This window comes from Pseudorca crassidens, chromosome 12 (genome assembly GCF_039906515.1).
Source record: "Pseudorca crassidens isolate mPseCra1 chromosome 12, mPseCra1.hap1, whole genome shotgun sequence".
NCBI lineage: Eukaryota > Metazoa > Chordata > Mammalia > Artiodactyla > Delphinidae > Pseudorca > Pseudorca crassidens.
Genome location: NC_090307.1, coordinates 65467267 through 65485857, shown reverse-complemented (window position 1 = coordinate 65485857; position 18591 = coordinate 65467267). Strand labels below are relative to the sequence as shown.

The following is an 18591-nucleotide window of genomic DNA, read 5'->3' as shown; positions in this document are numbered from 1 at the left end:
AGAGCAGCCGACCCGCCAGAGCTCTTCCTCTGCAGGCCAGACCCTAACAGTTCCCCCTTAACCTTCAAGAAAAGAGCCCAGAAACCATCCCCTGGGGGACCCAGGAAGGCAGGTGCAGAGAGCACAGCGGAGAGGACCTGAAGGGCGCACACTCAGGCAGGCGGGGACACCTGCGCCCTCCTAGGCCAAGTGGCTGCCACCAATGACACCAGAGTCCCACATGCGCTGCTGGGAACGTGCCACCCTTTCCCCACAGGCTGAGTGGCTGGAGGGAAGCCGTTGTGAAGGTGGTTTCCTGCTACCTGCGCTGTGAGAAAGAGAAAGGACGAGTGGGGCCATGGGCCCAGCCACCCAGCGCCGAGACCTGGTGGGGCCCTGCTGGACGCCAGGGGACAGGGAGCAGCTGGCACCGCTAAGGCCTCGTGAAACTCAGAAGAGCAGGTGTCTCCAGGGGCAGGGGCTGCGACCCGGCCGTGCCTTCCTCCAGGGCCAGGGCCACGCGGGGGTCCGTCCGAGGGGCGCTGCCTTTCCAGGGCCAGCCCCACTGCTCCCCGGCCCCCCACTGCTCCCGGGCTTTGCTCAAACCAGCAGGCAGCATGGCCCGGGGCCTTCCCTCACTCATTTCACCACAAGGGGGAAACGGAGGCATGCAGAGAGGTCTGGAAAGTTGCCCAAGGCCACACAGCTGCCTGGTAGAGGCCAGGTATCTGGCCCCAAAGCCCAAGGAGTAAACTACCTGCCTGGGGGACACCCATCCCCGCAAAGCCCAGAGGGGAGAAATGAGGGCTAGTGAGCCAGAGGGAAGGCGGGCGAGAGTGTAAGCGTGAGCGTGCAGGACCGGGCCTGCTGCTCCGAGCATCGCCCTGGACTCCTCGGCTCTTTGAGCCTGTGTGCACCCCGCCCCCTGAATTTGGGCTGGCCCTGGACGCCTTTAACTAACAGAATGTGTGGCGGGCTTGCAAGGAAGCTTCATTCAACATCTGCCCTCTGGAGAGAGCCTGCTGCCATGTAAGAAGTCCAACTCCACTGAGACCATCCTGCTGAGACGAGGCCCCAGCTGGCCACACGGAGTGAGAAGTGGGCCTCAAGGCCAGGCCCCGGGGCCCCTGGTGAGCTGTTCCAGCCCCGGGCTGCTCAAGCTGCCCCAGTAGAGCCCGTGAGGAGCTGGGATGAGCTGGCCCCAGCGAGCCCTGCCAAGAGCAGCATCACAAACGATAATAAAGCCGTTGTTTTAAGCCAGCAAGTTTGGGGGTGGTTTGTTATACACGAGATAACCCAAGATGCCAGTTCATTCACTGTTCTGCTTAAGCCAACCCAAGCTGACCATTTATCATCTTAACCAAGAAAGTTCCAGCTCAGCCAGCATCAGTCTTAAGTGGCCACCAGTGAGGAGCATCCACCAGCCCCCGGGGTGCTGGTTAGCTCCTGAAGTCTGTATTCCCTCCTGGAGCGCATCAAAGTCACTTGCCTACAAGTCACGGGCCAGCCTGACCCCCCAAGAACATACAGAGCCCAAGGGCTCCACTGCACAGGTACCAATCACAGCCCATCCTAGGAGCTGACACTGGGCTAAGCAGACAGAAAGTAAAGATACAGAAGCCTGGCCCTGCCCAGGGAGCGCCAAAACGTAGACAACATGAACCTCACAGCTAAGTCCAGTGACAGAGGTCTGCACGGGTGGGGAGCCACCTAACTCATCCTGGGGACTTCCTGCAGAAATCACAACTGCCCCAAGTCCCCAAGGTTGAGAAGTCAGTGAAAGAGTGGGTGAGGGGACCCCCAAGACGAGGGGATGTGGCATGGAATCAAGAATGGGTCCGACCTGCCATTGTGCAGTGCAGCATGGGCAGAGTGGGGAGGGAGCCAGACAGACAGGCAGGGTGCCACCAAGGAGTGCAGACCTTCCCAACTGCCACTCTGGGGCAAGGGCATTAGCTGTTCAGACGGAGAGGGAATTGCTAAGCTGGAGGGCAGTGGGATGCCAGAAATGGGGGTTGGGAACAGGCCTGGGCTTGGGCAGTAAGCGCCCATGGGTTGGATCCTCAGTCCTGCTGCTCACCAGCTCCACAGCCTCGAGTAAGTTACTTAATCTTCCTCTGCAGTTTCCTAATCTACAAAATGGGGAGGCCACAGTCACCCTGACCAGCACCTTGCAAGACGGATTAAGATGCCGAGTCACATGCTTCTGAGGCCTAAGTCTCACGTCTGTTTCTGAGATCAGGGTGCACCCCAGTGAGGGGCGTGGCTGGCATAACTGTCTCCTCTTGCAGTGATGCGCCCTGGGGACACACAAAAGTGGACCTAGAGGAGGCCACCGGCATGGTGCTGGCTGTCCACCCGCTAAGGCAGTGGACCTTCCAGCCCCAAGGAGAGCAGTGGCTCACATGTCCTCCTTTTTCTAAAGGGCTCTTGGCGGTGGAGCTGAGGGAAGGGATGCTGTGGCTGGACTAGTTCGAGAACTTTCCATGTGGCCCAGCACAAGGACAAAGATGAGCTCCCAACCCCCTCCAGTGTTCAGCTCCTCTTTGTACAGAGACAGAGACAAAAGTTAAATTAACACACTCCCTGGACCATTAGAGCTGTCAGCACCCAGCACTCTCTCCCCCGACACCCACCAACCCATTCTCCTCAGCTCTGCTTCCAGGTCGCCCCTCCTTGACACCTTTGGGGACCCCTCCTCAGCGCACACAGAGCACCCCGCTTCCACACTCTCCTGTCTGTGTGTGCTGATCTGAGGACTGCAGTACAGATGCTCGTCATCGGGCAGAAAAGAGTGAGTTACAGAAGCTGGGTTTTAGCCAGGGCGCTCAGATAGAATCCTCCTTCCTGGCTTCAGGGAGCTTCCCAGAGGAGCGGAGTGCTGGCGGGGAGAAGTGGGAGGAAGCACGGAGGGCAGACAGGCCAGCTGCCTGCTATGCAGCCAGAGGGCCTCTGGCCTTTACACTCTGACGGCTCACGGGTCAGAACTGACTGGAAGTCCCTTAGTGCATCGTGCTCGCGAGGAGTTTGGGGAGGGCGAGGCCTCCATTCACTGTGTGCTGTGCCCATATGACCCAATAATACTTGGTTCTAACAAACTTTGGTAAATTTGTAATTAGACGTGAAACATGGGAAAATGTTTGAAACATTTATTAAGTGAAAAAGAAGTTACAAAACAATATTAAAATATAAGGTGGGTGCAAAAGACATGATCTTATGTGTAAAAAACCCTAAAGATTCCACAAAATAAACAAATTTAGTAGAGCTGAAGGATACAAAATCAACAAACATCAGCTGCATTTCTACACATTAACAGTGAAAATCCAAAAGAAACAAAACAATTCTATTTAAAATAGAATCGAAAAGAAAAAAATACTTAGAAGTAAACTTAACAAAGGTCAAAGACTTGTACGTGAAAACTAGAAAACAGTGCCGAGACAACCAACAGAAACACAAATAAATGGAAAAACAGCCCATCTTCATGAATCGAAGACTTAATATTGTTAAGATGTCAGTAACATCCAAAGCTGTACGGATTTAATGCAATCCCTGTCAGAACTGCAATGACTTTTTTTTTTGGGGGGGGGGCAAAAACAGAAAAACCCATCCTAAAATTCATATAGAATCTCAAGGGACTCCAAATAGCCAAACAAATTCTGAAAAAGAACAAAGTGGGAGGTCTTACACTTGGCTGATTTCAAAATTTACTACGGGGCTTCCCTGATGGTGCAGTGGTTGAGCGTCCGCCTGCCGATGCAGGGGACACGGGTTCGTGCCCGGGTCCAGGAAGATCCCACATGCTGCGGAGCGGCTGGGCCCGTGAGCCATGGCCGCTGAGCCTGCGCGTCCGGAGCCTGTGCTCCGCCAACGGGAGAGGCCACAACAGTGAGAGGCCTGTGTACCGCAAAAAAAAAAAAAAAAATTTACTACGAAGTTATAGTAATCAAAAGAGTGTGTTACTGGCATGAAGACACACAGACCAATGAAATAGAATACAGATTTTCAAAAAGGCTGCCAAGGCCATTCAATACAGCAAAGGACAGTCTCTTCAACAAGTGGTTCAAGGAAAACTGAATATCCACATGCAGAAGAATGAGCCTGGACCCTTACCTAACACCATCTACAAAAATTAACTCAAAATGGATCAAAGACCCAAAGGTTGAACCTAACACTATAAAAATTCTTAGAACAAAACAGGGAAAAAGCTTCATAACATTGGATTTGGCAATGATTTTTTTAGATATGATAGCAAAGGCACAGGCATTAAGAGAAAAAATAGACAAACTGGATTTCTTGAAAACTTTTGCCCATCAAAGGATACTATCAACAGGATAAAAAGGCAACCCACAGAAAATACTGGCAAATTACATATCAGATAAGGAATTAATGTCCAGAATATATAAAGAACTCCTAAAACTCAATACAAAAAAAACAAAAAAAGAAAAGTAAAGTAAAAATAACAAGTGCTGGTGGGGATGTGGAGAAATTGGAACTCTGTACTCTGCTGGTGGGAATGAAAAATGGTGCAGCTGCTGTGGAAACCAGTATGGCAGTTCCTCAAAAAATTAAAAATAGAATTACCTGTGATCCAGCAATTCCACTTCTGGGTTTACACCCAAAGGAATTGAAAGCAGGGTCTTGAAGAGATATTTGTACACCCACATTCATAGCAGCTTTATTCACAACAGCTAAGAGGTGGAAGTAACCTCATGTCCATCGATGGATGATGGATAAATAAAATGTGGTATGTCCACACAATGGAATATTATTCAGCAATAAAAAGGAAAAATTCTGACACAAGCTACAACATGGATGAACTGTGAAGACATTATGTTAATTTGCATAAGCCAGTCACAGAAGCACAAATACTGTATGATTCCACTTATATGAAGTCCCTAGAGGAGTCAAATTCATAGAGACAGGAAGTAGATGGTGGTGCCAGGGGCTGGGGGAGGGGGAACTGGGGAGTTACTGCTTAATGGGGACAGAGTTTCAGTTTTGCATGATGAACAGGTGTGGAGACTGGCTGCACAACAATGTGAACATACAGAACACTACTGAATTATACACTTAAAAGATGGTTAAGATGGTAAATTTTATGTTATGGTTTACTTTGTCACAACTTAAAAAAATGCTAACCAAAACCAAAGCGAACCACATAAATATGTATACAAGCTGGAGGGGCGTGGGAGGGAGGTGGGTATGGTTGTAAAGGTGTTCGAACCATTTGGTCTTGACTGCTGTGGATACATGAACCCTCACAGGTGCAAAGCTGTGTGGGACTCAGCAGCCACCCCACACAGATGAACGCTACAAGTAAGAGTGGGCTCTGAGTGAGGCAGGTGGGGTCTGTCAACATCATTGTGACATCAGACTGCAGCTTTGCAAAACGTCACCCCTGGGAGAAACTGGGCAAAGTGTACAGAGGATCTCAGCTGCGTGGGAATCTACAACCACCCCAATAAGGAATAAATGTGCATATGTACACATGAAGCCTGTTTTCTAAAAACTGCATATATGTCTGTGTCTGATAAAGGTAAACATCAAAACACCAGTGGCTGTCATCATGAAGCGGATGCTTTTCTCGTGCAGGTGACAGTGCGCACGTCCCACAACCAGCAATCTCTCTGGAGGGAACCCTGCACCTGAGCTCTCTGCTCTCTGCTGGGCAGGAAACCCCTCTGTCCAGCTGCCCGCCTGCCAGGCCTCTAGCCCTCACATCGCCACAAGCAGCTCCTGGTCTTCCCGCCCAAACCTGCCATCTCAGTCAAGGCCTCACAACAGCCACACGACTCGCAACTTCTCCGGCCTCAACTCCAGACCAGCCCCTGCCCCCACTGGTAGTCCAGCGCCCGCTTCCTCTCCACTCCCACCCAGCGCCCACCCTGGCTCTTTCCCTCCTGCCTCCGTTCCCTGCACTGAGGCCTCCCCTGACCACCCAGCTTGGCACAACAACCCCCCTAACACTGATCTACTTTCCCACGTACTGTAGGTGTCGCTTCCTTTATTGCACGTCTGTCTACTCTGCCCACCGGAATGTAAAGCCCGAGAGCTGAGTCACTTTTGTCTGCTTAGTCACGGGGTCTCCCCAGGGCAGCGACACACAGCAGGCACTCCATAAACACTTGATGTTGTGAAAGGCTGGGCAGAGGCCCCCAGTTCTAACACACATTCCATGTCACTAGCATCCCAATCCTGGGAAGGTGGGCTCCTCCTGACTGAGGGAGGACTCATGTTGGCGAACCCCTGCAGGGGAAGCAGAGCCCTGGCTGCACAGAGCCGTCTGCAGCTGGGACCTCCACCGCTTCAACCACAACTTCTTGGTCTCCCTAAGTCAGCACCACTGCAGGGACACCTCAGGTGTCAGGTGCCTGAGACATTCAAAACACAGCACAGGAAGGAAGCTGGAGCAACCGTTGTTGGGTTGGGTGGTTTTTTTTTGCGAGGGGCGGGGTGGGGGGAGGGCGGGCCATGAACTAGAGTTGAAGAAAGTGCAGGTATATCATTTACAGACCTCCTCACATCTCCTGCAGCATTTGCCAACACACAATCAAGAAGGCTTTGGGGTTTCCCTGGTGGCGCAGTGGTTGAGAGTCCGCCTGCCGATGCAGTGGACATGGGTTCGTGCCCCGGTCCGGGAAGATCCCACATGCCGCGGAGCAGCTGGGCCCGTGAGCCATGTTCGCTGAGCCTGCACGTCCGGAGCCTGTGCTCCACAACGGGAGCAGCCACAACACTGAGAGGCCCGCGTATCACAAAAAAAAAAAAAAAAGCTTTGGTGTTTTTTCATACTCTTTTCTCCTCTAATTTTACAGAACAGAGATATTCCTTAAAAGGTATCTGCAAGATGAATTTCTATAAATAGAGTCATCCCTCCTTATCTAGATCCACTAGAGAATTAAGAGCAGTTAAGAACAACTTTCCAGGCTTCCCTGGTGGTGGAGTGGTTAAGAATCCGCCTGCCAATGCAGGGGACACAGGTTCGAGCCCCGGTCCAGGAAGATCCCACATGCCACGGAGCAACTAAGCCCGCGCGCCTAGAGCCCGTGCTCTGCAAAAAAGAGAAGCCACCGCAATGAGAAGCTCGCGCACCACAACGAAAAGCAGCCCCTGCTCGCAGCAACTAGAGAGAGCCCACGCGCAGCAATGAAGACCCAACACAGTCAAAAATAAAATAAATTAAAAAAAAAAAAAGAACTTTCCCATAGAGGAGAAAGTTTGTTTAACAACAACCACAACTAAGAAAATAACACTATAGTTAATAATACTGTATTGCATATTTGAAAGTTGCTAAGAGAATAAATCTTAAAAGTTCTCATCAGGAAAAAATAATTCTTTATGTGAGGTGACAGATGTTGACTTATTGCGGTGATCATTTTGCAATATGAACAAATATTGAATCATTATGTTGTACACCTGAAACTAATTAATGTACGTCAATTAAAAAAAGAAAAAAGAAAAACAACAACCCTACAATATCATTTAAGTGGAAAATGCATGGTAACACTTCAGCTGTCTGAAGGGAGGCTACTCAATAAAAACACTGGATTTATTATGATATCGGGCATTTGGCTAAGATCTTGAACAACCCAGGTACCTTTATAATGTGGTATGCACACTAAACAAAATGTGTTACCCAGTGATTTTTTCCAAATGGTCTGAAAGACCATATTAAAAAGTTTTAACAATGTGTTCTCCTTTTTGTATTTTCTAACTTTTTCTAAATTGAACAGGCATTACTTTTATAAGAAAAATTACTTTACATTTTCCACATTACAAGTATAAAGTCACAAAGTGCTCCATTATCCAGATTTTCACACACCATTAACGTACCCTAGAGCAATCAGATTGGCAATGGACACAGCCAAAAACAAAGCAGCCGTCCTGTTCCTCAATAGCAGCTCCAGCTCAGAGCCCTGGTGCTTCAGGAGGAGGAGGCTGAGGTCCCTCAGCATACAGGCGCTTCGGGAAGGCCTCTTGCGGGGCCGGACTTGGTCACCCCACGTCACTGAACCTGGCTCCTCCTCCCCATCTGCTCCTTCACAGTCTTACTGATCCTACGGGCTCCCCTTCCCCCCCATCTCACACCCCACATTTGACCTGATGACTACATTCACTACTGTAACTCTAATTTTCTGGGGAGGTGCAAACATTCTGTATCTTGAGTGGGGAACAGGTTACAGTGTACCTGTTTGTCAAAACTCACCATGTCTGTGCATTTCACTATGTAAATTACACTTCAACACCAACATGTGTGTATGTGTTTATGTATACCCCCCCACCACACACACACTCACTGCACCACCACTGCCCTGGCCACCTCTGGATCACTGCCACAGCCTCTTCCCAGGTCCTCCAGCTCCCGCCCTTGCCCCCATGCCCGCTGCCCAGCCGAGTCCCAGTGCAGTGGCCAGCAAGATCTGAAAGCATGCCAGGTGTGGGACTCCTCTACTCGAGCCGCATGGAGGGCCCGTGCGTGCGGGTCCTCCAGCCAGTCCACTGCTCACCTGGCCTCACCTCCTGCTGCTCATGCCTCCCAGTGTTGCTCCCACATCCTTGCTCTTCCTCAGACCCACCAGGCAAGCTTGCTCTAGCCATTCTCGCTGCCTGAAATGCTCCTCCCACAGAGGGCCGCCTTCCTCACCTCCATCAGGCCTAGGAGGTTGCCATGATGCCCTGTCCAGGTGCCCTCCCTCCAGGACTGAAACACGTCCCCCCACCCCCCCAGCTGTGGGAGTGTTTACAGCCTGTGACAGCTCCTCAGCGGAAGAATTGCTTTGACCAAGATCAGGTCTCCTGGCAGGGACAGCCTGCACCCGATGACTGTGGATGTGGGAGTATAAAGGCCTGAGCCCCTCATCCCAATTCGGGACAACTCTGAAGGGCTCACCCAGCCCCCCAGCAGGGCCAGTTGCAGCTTCTGCGGTACCTGCATTACCGACCAGCTCCTACCTGTCCAGCCCTGCTTCCCTCACGCCCCGCAGGTGGGGAGTCCAAGAGCACCCCAGGTATGTCTTGGGCACACACACATCCAGCTCACCGCCTGCTTCCTGCAACGAGGTCTCTGCTCACATGTTACCTTCTCATTCAGGCTTCCCCAAAGAACCTTATTTAAACTCCTCCCACCCTACCCCTACCCCAGGGCTTTCTCCCGCACTCACCCACCTACCACTCTCGTTTATGAGGCCTGCCCTCTGTCACCTCACTAAGCTCCCCTCCTGCATCTCCTTTTCTCCTTACAGAAACTTACTGTCTCAGTTCCCATCTGCCAACTGTACTGTCAGGAATGTTTTCTTTCTGCAGCAAGTCAGAGAGAATTTCAAGGGTAACCTACTAAGTCACGTGACAAGTCCTGAGAAGGGTTGGCTTCAAGGTTCATTCATAGCGGCATAAGCAGCCACTCCTTTCACCTTCCCCTCCTGTCATCCTCGGTGCGAGCCCTGTCCTCAGGGTCACAGGCTGGCTGCCACACACAGACGCAGTGAAGTCCAGGAGAAGAGAGATGGGCCTCTCAAGCATCTCTTCTTACCTGATTATTCCCCAGAAACCCCGAGCAGACATCCCCTCCCGGTCCTACTGCCTAGAATGGCATCACATGGCTGTTCCCCAACGAGGCCTGGGCACTCACCCACACTCCAGCTCAGGGCTATCAAGACCCCGAAGAAGAAGGCAGACAAAAGGAAAACCCTGGGGTTCTGATGGAAAGGAAGAAGTGGGTGGGCGTTCAGTGTCCACGACATGCCCTCCCTGCTCTTTAATGACGTGGACGAACCGATGGCCTGCTCCCGCCTCCAGGTGTTGCTGCTCGTCTCGGCAGGATAAAATGTGCTTGCATCAATGTATGGTCCCCTGGGCTCATTCCAGACCCATGTTTCATGAGCCAGACACCTCTGCAGTCCACAGGCAAACACCCTGGATGAACAGGGTAGCCTCGTACCTCTGGGGAAAAGGAGGGGTCAAGGCAGGCAGCAGGTCCCCTCAATGGCCAAGGCCAGGCACTGCCCAGAGGTCCCTCCCAGCTGTGTAACTTCAATTCAACTCATAAGGTGAAAACATCTTTTTAACCACTCCTTAAATTAAAAGAAATATTTAAGAAAACCTCATTTCCTAGCCCTCAACTCTACTCTGTTCTCAGCATACTGAAGAAATCAACTCTGAGCGTCTCCAATCTACAAAGCTACCTGCCTCTACCCCGTGTGCACCTCTACCACTGACCTCCCTGCCTCCATCAGGGCCTCTCACCTAGGCCCAGGGAATGTCTACCAGCTCCTCTGGGGCCTTCCAACCACATCCAGCCTCCTCAGAAACGCCCCATGCTCCCCTATCGCAACCCCCAGAAGGAGTCCAAGCTTCTAGGCAGGTGCTCATGGCTCTGCCCTGCAGCCCCACCTGCCATCACCCGCGCAGTCTCTGTGCTAACATGCTCCACACGCCAGCCCTCCCTGGGCCTCCACTCCTGATGCTCCCACAGCAGTGGCACCTCCTCTGCCTCACAGTCCTCCTGTGGTCCAGACCCAGCCCAAGGGCACCCACAGACCACACCCTCCTCCCCAGGCTACCCTCTGCCCTGCATTCTAGAATGTGGTCTGTTCCCCTCTCCCACCTGGCACAATTTTCCGTGCACAGGGAGCATCTTTTTACCTCTGATCCCCACAGAACTTCTCTCCAGAAGGGTTCAACGTTCAGTGTATAAATCAGTGTAAATCCCACAAGTGTATTATCTAAGGCAAAATCCCACCCAGTTTTCTTCCGAATCCTCTTCAAATATATTCTGGTTATTTTTAAAAATCACTCTACTGTCTTCAGGTGTTAAGTCAGTGTGACACTGTGAAGAGAGTGTGCATTTCCTGAGCCTTCGCAGGTGAGCAGGCAGCAGCCAAAGCAGCTGTTACCCGCTTCACTTAACAGACCAGGATAAGAGACGTAAAGAACCTTCTGTAACACACTTTGGTGAGCAGCAGAGCACAGAGACTCAAGAACAGGACTATCTGACTCCAAAATAATAGGCAAATTCCTTGTCCTCAAGAAGCTTACAATCTAGTTGGATGGATGAAAAGGCCAAATAACGATATAAAGGTACTCTCACCTAGAGCAGTTTCCCAGCCTCGGCACTATGGACGTTGGGCCAGGAGACTGTTGCAGAGGAGCATCCATGAGGCTGCAGAGCATTCTAGTTCAGCGGCATCCTGTCCTCCACCTACATTCCACCCTCTCCAGCTGCGAAAACCAAAAATGTCTCCAGACTCTGGCCTGTTTGAGAAGCCCTGATCTGGGCCAACTGCACAGGTTACCTGAATGACCAGGGCAGTCACAAAACGTCACTACCGGGATCCCTCCTGGCCTGCTCTCAGAGCAGCTGTGCAGAGCCTTTCCACACCCAGGCCAGCTTCATTACTGGGTCATCCTTCCTCGAGTTTCCCCTTCAAACTGACATTCATTATCACTCAGGTGCAGGACATGCCTCAGAAGAATGTCTTAAATCCTTTGTGGAATGAGAAGAGGTAGGGAAAAGAATCCAATTATAGGACAGGAGAAAAAACACATGCCATAAAGCAATGCAGTTAACTGACAAATTATCCCATTATTGAAAATTTGCCATACACCTTTTTACAACACTGCCAGGAGAATGAACTCAAAGGAGAATGAGTGTCCTTTCAGTCCTGGCCCTTCTGGTTAGAATGGGCTTCACTAAAGAGCTGTGCATGAACACCACAAGAATTCCAGAAAAACTCTCAGGGACAAAGGCCCTGCGATGGGAAGAACCATGAATCTCAATGATTCTCAACATACAAACTGCATTTTCCTACAACCAAAAACCCAATTGCTTTCAGTTTCTAACAAATATATGGTCATAACCTAACTTAGAAATAAACCTTATTTTGGCCAAGCCTAAAATAAAATACATAAGGAATGCCATATCCAAGAACACAGAGTAAAACACGTGTGTGTGTGTGTGTGTGTGTGTGTGTGTGTGTGTATGTATGTGTGTGTGTGAACAATGCCTGGCACATAGCTTCAACTTTACCAAGGCCCAGAAAGTGGAGTCACAAGCCCAACAATCTACAGCTAATAAATGATGACATCTTGAATCCAGTCTGATTCCATGCTCAAAGCTCATTACCATGACATGACTTCAATATTTAACCCATCACCTTAGAACAGTGATTCTCAACTGGGGGTGACCTGGCCAACAGAGAACACTAGCAATGTCTGGAGACAGTTTCTGTTGTCACAACTCTGTGTGTGTGTGTGTGAGAGTGAAGATGCTACTGGCATCTGGAGGGCAGAGGCCAGGGATGCTGCTAACATCCTACAACACAGATTGGTCTCCATAACAGTTATGTGGCCCAAAATGTCAATAGTGCTGAGACTGAGAAACCCTCCCTTAGAGGAAAGGTCTCACTACTATCATCAGCCAGAAAAACGAAGACTGAGAACACACCTGCACCCAACAAACACTTCTCTCTCTGCTTTCAATTTGCCCGCTTACACTATTTGATGAATCCTGCCACCTCAGGGAAAACGCAGGGCTCTCTGCTCCCTCCTTCTTCAGGCTTTCAGACCCCAGAAAAAGTATGTTCGCGCTGCATAATCAGTCAGGAGACTGAATGCAGAGTCAGGAAGCCAGAAAGTGCAGTGATGCTCTCTCCAAACCACCACGGTCTTTTGGGTCCCTTAATCCAAAGCATGTTCGACTTTACTGGCCACCACCCACCACTTGGGCTCCTGGCTAAGCAGCGCTCGCCCCCAGCAGCTCCCCCTATTCACCAGTCTTTAAAGGACAGCTCAGTACTGATCCAGACCATCTGTATGTCCTTCAGGAGAGAAGTAATTTACCCGACAGTCCCGAACACTCAATGAGACGGGTGATTCCAGGAGATTTTGAAAGAAAGGAAACCTGACAAAGAACAGGTTTAAAAGAGTCTCAATTTCTTCTATTATCTCGGGGAACACTTTGTCTTCCTTCCCAAGCAAATACCACAATCACGCTACAAAAAAGGCAGGGCAGATACTATCAGGTTCTACTCGAGGACAGTGGAGAGGCTGCGGCAACAAGAGGCCCCAGGCCCACAGCTCAGCCCACCCTGCCAGGCGGGGACTACTGGCTGCGGCCTGGCTGCAGACTCTCCCTCGTTTGTGCCTAAACAATAGCTTAAGCATCCTGACTTACTTGTGCCTACACAACATAAAACTTGTGTCCTACAAAGGAGCTTATCACGAAGTTATAAATTACATGGTAGAAGGAAGGCTGGAGAAGGGTACACAACACACACAACCTCATCTAGGCAGTGTCAAAATGAAAATTCCTTCAGACTTCACTTGCACAGCAAACTAGCTCATCGTAAAAACTTTTCCCTTCCTGATTCACAAGCACCATAATTTATAATTACTGAACATTTGCCCAGTTCTCCAGGGAAAGATCTCACACTACACGTCAGGAAATGCGCTTGGAGACCAACACAGGAGAAATGAAACCAGAGTTCACTGCTTTTGCTTTCACATACTGTCAACCCAGCTGTCTTAGTAAGTTATGGCAACCTCAGCTCTCTTACCTGCTCAGCCAACGTTTATCGCAGACCCTCTATGTGAAAGGCACTGCTGAGTGTGGCAGGGAATGCAGAGGGGAGCAAGGCAGTCTGCACCCTAGGGGCACAAGGAATGTACACCCACAGGGACAGAGCGCATCTAGTGGAGTAACTCAAGAGGAATGGTAACAAAAGGAAAAGGGGACCTCACCTGGGCCCTGAAAAACGAGAAGGATGTCGTGCTAGAAAATGGAAAGGCTGCAGCAATAGAAAGCAAGCATCTTGAGATCAAGTTCAAAACTAAAAAGCAACACACTTAAGAAAGGCAAAAGCATCTACCCAACTTGTTCTAAAAGAAAACTAGCTCCCTCTAGTCGCACAGCAAAGTAGAAATGAGGAACAAGACAGAATCAGGGTGACTCTTTGCCTACCAGCAGTCGGGCCATCCAGGTTGCGGGCCCTCAGCTGGAGTATTGCTCCCTGAGCTCACTGCTACCGGCAGGGGATGGGGGCTCGCTCCCCTCACCTTCCTAGGGGGCGAAGGCCAACTCCTGCAGCAAGTGTGCGAGCCAGGTAGAACAACAGCAAAACTGCTGGTTACCGCGCTTCTCTGTACCAGAGTCTCTTCCCTACCAGAGGACTGGATGAGTCCGCTCCCTGGGTGTGCTTTAGGGCCGCTGCCCCAGAGCTAAGGCAGGCCCTCTCCGAGCACACACCTGTGCCCCGTGGGCCCCATCCGAGTCGCCCTCATGCTCCAGCTCAGTGTGAACGTAATTCCTCGGGCTGGGGGATCTCAGCCCAGAATCACGGTCCCCCACCTAAAGCACTGTCACCAGATCCAGCCCCTCTGGCATGGAAAGACGTGCCCATTCCAGGTCTACACCCCGCTACTGAAAGGCCACTCCGCTCCAGTTTCACACACTGGACCGTCCTGGCACATCCCGGCCGGCGCCCAGGGCCGCTCCCCTAACCCTGCCCGGACCACGGGCGGGTGGCCGAGGGCTTGGAGCAAGGGCCGGGGCGAGGGCGGACGTGGCCGAGCACGTGCCCGGCTCCCGATCTCCTCGCGCGAGGACAAAGTCCGCGACCGCCGGCCCTGCGGCGCGGGCACCGGGCACTCGGCGTCGGAGCGAGGCGGGCAGGCCTGCGCGCGGCTCCCACCTGGCTCCACACCACGGCCCGTCTCCGGGCTCGGTCCCCCGCGACCCCCGCGCGCACTCACCATTGTGGTTGACCCAGGTCGGCTTCAGGAGCTTCATTGTTCGGCCGCCGCCGCCGCCGCCGCCGGGCTGAGGCGAGAGCCGCGTCCCTCAGCGCGCCCGGGCCATGGAGCCGCCGCCGCCCGCGCCGCCCGCCCTCCAGCCGCCGCCCGCCCCCCGCCCTCAGCGCCGCCGCGCCATCGTCGGCCCGCGACCCCCGCCGCCGCCGCCGCCGCCGCCGCCGACCCCCGCGCTCGGCCGCCGCCGCCGCCGCCACAGCCGCATCCCCCGCGCCGCTCCTCCTCCGGCGGCTCCCGGGCAACGCCGGAAGTCACGGCGCGCACCTGCCAAACAGCCCCGGCGGGAAACCGCTCCCCGCGCTCACGGGCCGCCCAGCTCCTCAGCCGGCCGGGCGGGAAGGCGGCTCCTCTTCGGGTCCGCCCCGCACGGCCGCGAGCGAGGGGCCGGCCGGCAGGGAGCGCGCGGACGGGCGAGCGGGACCTGGGGTGCGCCCCGGCCGGGCGGGGCCGGGCGGCGCAGACGGCCTCGCCGCTCTGCCCGCCGGTGCGGAGCCGACTAATTAACAGGCTTCCGCCGCCCCCAGCGCGTGTTCATTTGTCGCCCGCGAGCGCAGGCCACGTGCCGCGCCGGTGCAGCCACCGCGGCCCGGCTCCGACGTCGGCGAACGAGCCGGAGCGTTTACTGGACGCCCAGGCCGCCTCTCGTGCGCGGACTCTTAGCCCCCTCGGCCCCGCTGCTGGTCTCGGCCCTCGCGGGGCGCAGGCCGAGCGGCTAGGGAGAGGCAAGGGAGCGGCGCCCGCGGGAAGGAAGCCCCTGATCGGCGCGAGGTGCGAGGCGCCGGGCGCGGGGCGGGGCCACGTTGGAGGCAGGGCTAGTAGCGGCGGCCGGAACGCGGGAGCGCGGGGCTGCGCGGCTGTCGGACCCGAGAGCGGCGCACCGCGGGCCGGACCGCCTAGGGGCGCGCGCCCGGAAGCGGCCGTAGGCGACCGGGAGGCATGGCGGCCGCGGCGCTGAGGGCGGCTCTGCGCCCGCCGAGCCGGTGAGCGCGGAGAGGTCGGGGCGCGGATGCGCGGGGACGCGGATTGAGAGCTTCCCTGCTGGCCTTGGCGGTCTCACCCCGTAGTTACGGGGCTCGTGAGTGACCTTAACGGGGAAGCGGGCGTTGATACACACTCGGTCTCTTCCAGGCTCCTGGGAGCGCGGCCGACGCAGACGAGGGACGCGCACCAGCGGGCCTCGTTGCTGTCGTTCTGGGGACTCGTGCCCATGAGGTAACCCGGCCGCGGGCCCGGCCTGGGGGCTCGCGCACGGGAACCCAGCGAGCAAGGATGCTCGATGTTCAGTCTGCGAAGTTTCTCAGTTAAATTTAGATGGATGCCCTTATGTCTTTTCATATGAAATACTGTTAAATCTGTAATCAGAGATCAAAAGTTAAATGCAAAAGTGGTTTAAAGAAAAGTTATTTAGCTCTCAAGGGATTCTTGTGTAAAATTTTAAAGAGCACAGACAGCTCTTCCGTTTCTTACTCTCCAGAAAGGTGGGGGGAGGTGAGAGGATTCTTTTTTCCACCTGGGACCCTGAATACTTTCTAGGGACTTAACTCATAAAACTCAGTCTTGATGCTCGAGATTCGGTTGTTCTGAATAGTAACTTATCAGCATAGGAGATGTGTTCCTGAGGGTAAATCAGACTTTTGTCCGTGCTCGAGAATAGGGAAATTTGTTAAGAAATCTCAGAAAGTATAAACAGGAACTTGCCAGTTATTTTTATTATACTCTCTTAGTCAAATCATTTTTATAAATCACAAATCCATTTAAAATGTGAGTAACGAGCTTCTAACGGATAACAAGAAGGTCCTATAGTGTAGCACAGGGAACTATATTCTATATCCTGAGATAAAGCATAATGGAAAAGAATATAAAAAAGAATGTATATATGTATAAATGAGTCACTATGCTGTACAGCAGAAATTAACACATTGTAAATCAACTATACTTCAATTAATAAATAAATAATGTGAGTAACGAGCTTCTAATTCATCAGTTTGGTATTTTCACTTTTCAGTGCTATCCCAAGGCCCACCTGAAACCCCTCACTAAAGATGAGCACTTCCCTTTAATTTATACCCTGACATCCCACGGAGGTTTTCCACGCCTTCCTGGGTTGACCGTGCCCACATAGTTCTCATAAGGACCCCCTGTGGAGGCCGTCTCCCTGCCACACTCAGCATGGGAGGCCAGGCCCACACGGTCCTTTCCTGCGGGAGAGCTCGGTACAAGTTTGCAGGCACTTTCCCTAGTGCCATGTCTCTACACGTTCATGAGGCCAAAGAGGAAAATGTTTAGTGTTTGCTTTATCCTTTAGAGCAGAACCTCTGCAAAAGAAGAAGAAGGTGGACCTTAAAAAAGACCAGGCAGCAAAGGAGCGCTTGAAAAAGAGGATCCGACGACTGGAAAAGGCGAGCCAGGAGCTCGTTCCCATTGAGGATTTTATCACGCCCGTTAAGTTCTTAAATAAAGCGAGGTACGGGCCCTCTAGGGTTGAGGTCTTCAGAGCAAAGGAGTTCTGTGACTGTCAGGAAGTTCTGTCTGCACTTCACACCTGTAATGGGAAGGGGTCATAGGCTTGGGCTGGCTTGGCCCTGTTCTGAGTCCTCTTCTCCTGGATTGTCTCGTGGGAGGTGGAGAAAGCATTCCTGGGCGCTGCTCCTGAATGGCTGATTCTGGGAAGGAAGCTCAGGGCAGATGCTGGAGCAAGTTTGGAGTGTTGCTCTTGCAGGAGTTTAGCTGTGACTGACAACTGGGGCCCTGGGCCTGCAGCTCTTACCCCTTCCTGCTGGTAGGAAACCCTTAGCCTCCTGCTCTAGGATGCAAATGCTCAGAGCTGGGATGTGTCGTGTGTGGGGTTGGTGGGATTGTTGCCTTCTTGTCAGAAGTGCGTACCATTTATAAAGTAGTACCTCGCCATGTAAGTGGGACAAGGCAGGTGCTTTTTTGGGTCTCCAGGGCTGATACAGGCTTTGACTCCCTGGGATATTGGTGTCCGTTTTCATAACACCATTTGACTTTTCTCCAAAGCCACGTTTCCCCACCAGCAGGCTCTGCTTGGCACAGAGGACATGCTGCCACAATCTGCTGAGAGCACTGTTGTTTCTTTTCTTCACGTAAAGAAAATGGCAGTGGTTCCAGGTGTCAGTTGCCGCTGCTGCCACATCCAACATTCTGTCCCTTAATTTGTCCCTAAGTTCCATCTGCGTCTGGCAGTGGGGACACTCGGGTCCCGTGCAGTCGGTTGGCGCCCCCAGGTTCATGCCCTTGGCTCTGTGTTCCCAGGCAGCGGCCGCCAGTGGAACTCCCCTTTGAAGAGAACGAGCGGAGAGCCCTGCTTCTGAAGAAATGGGCACTGTACAAGCAGTGTGAGCATGAGATGGAGAGGGGCGCCATTGCGTCCCTGCTCGAGGCCCAGCGGGAAGCTCTGCAGGAGCTGAAGCTCACGGCCCCAGAACTCCATGCCGAGGCCACCAAGCGGGACCCCAGTCTGTTTCCCTTTGAGAGACAAGGGCCAGACTACACACCGCCGATCGCCAACTACCAACCCCCGGAAGGCAGGTACCACGATATCACCAAGGTGTACACACAGATGGAGTTCAAGAGATAGAGCTGCAGGCAGCTGCCCTCAGGACGCTGCCGTTGGGAGCCTGCACCCCCAGGCTCAGGCCTGCTGTGAATAAATGCATTTAACCAAGTGTCTGTCTTAGGTCAGAGTCACAGTTAATTCACCTGAGCATGCACGGGGGTTGGGGAGGCTGCCCTTCTTGGCCTGGTACTGGGGAGAGGAAGGCCAAAACATTGACCACTGCCCTCCAG

The 18591-nt window shown here is 52.8% G+C and overlaps 2 protein-coding genes across 5 annotated transcripts in view; one reads left to right on the top strand and one right to left on the bottom strand.

Annotated features, from left to right (window-relative positions):
- The window catches only part of HIRA (histone cell cycle regulator), a 74348-nt gene extending 59488 nt beyond the window's left edge, over nucleotides 1-14860 (bottom strand). For both annotated transcript variants that reach the window (XM_067699915.1, XM_067699916.1), the window contains exon 1: nucleotides 14728-14860. In XM_067699915.1, coding sequence (XP_067556016.1) covers nucleotides 14728-14764 — 37 coding nt within the window. In that variant the 5' untranslated portion in view covers nucleotides 14765-14860. The remainder of the gene's footprint in view (nucleotides 1-14727) is intronic.
- A 641-nt stretch (nucleotides 14861-15501) lies between these two features.
- On the top strand, nucleotides 15502-18470 carry MRPL40 (mitochondrial ribosomal protein L40). Of its 3 annotated transcripts, none has more exons than XM_067699914.1 (4): nucleotides 15502-15552; nucleotides 15913-15996; nucleotides 17090-17248; nucleotides 18058-18470. In XM_067699914.1, exons 2-4 carry the CDS (start codon nucleotides 15992-15994, stop codon nucleotides 18380-18382), a joined length of 489 nt encoding a protein of 162 aa, XP_067556015.1. In that variant the 5' UTR covers nucleotides 15502-15552; nucleotides 15913-15991; the 3' UTR covers nucleotides 18383-18470. The 3 variants fall into 3 exon arrangements, with proteins under 3 accessions (XP_067556015.1, XP_067556013.1, XP_067556014.1); XM_067699912.1 differs by lacking the exon at nucleotides 15502-15552 and adding an exon at nucleotides 15617-15764; XM_067699913.1 differs by lacking the exons at nucleotides 15502-15552; nucleotides 15913-15996 and adding an exon at nucleotides 15687-15764.
- The last annotated feature ends 121 nt before the right edge of the window (nucleotides 18471-18591 follow it).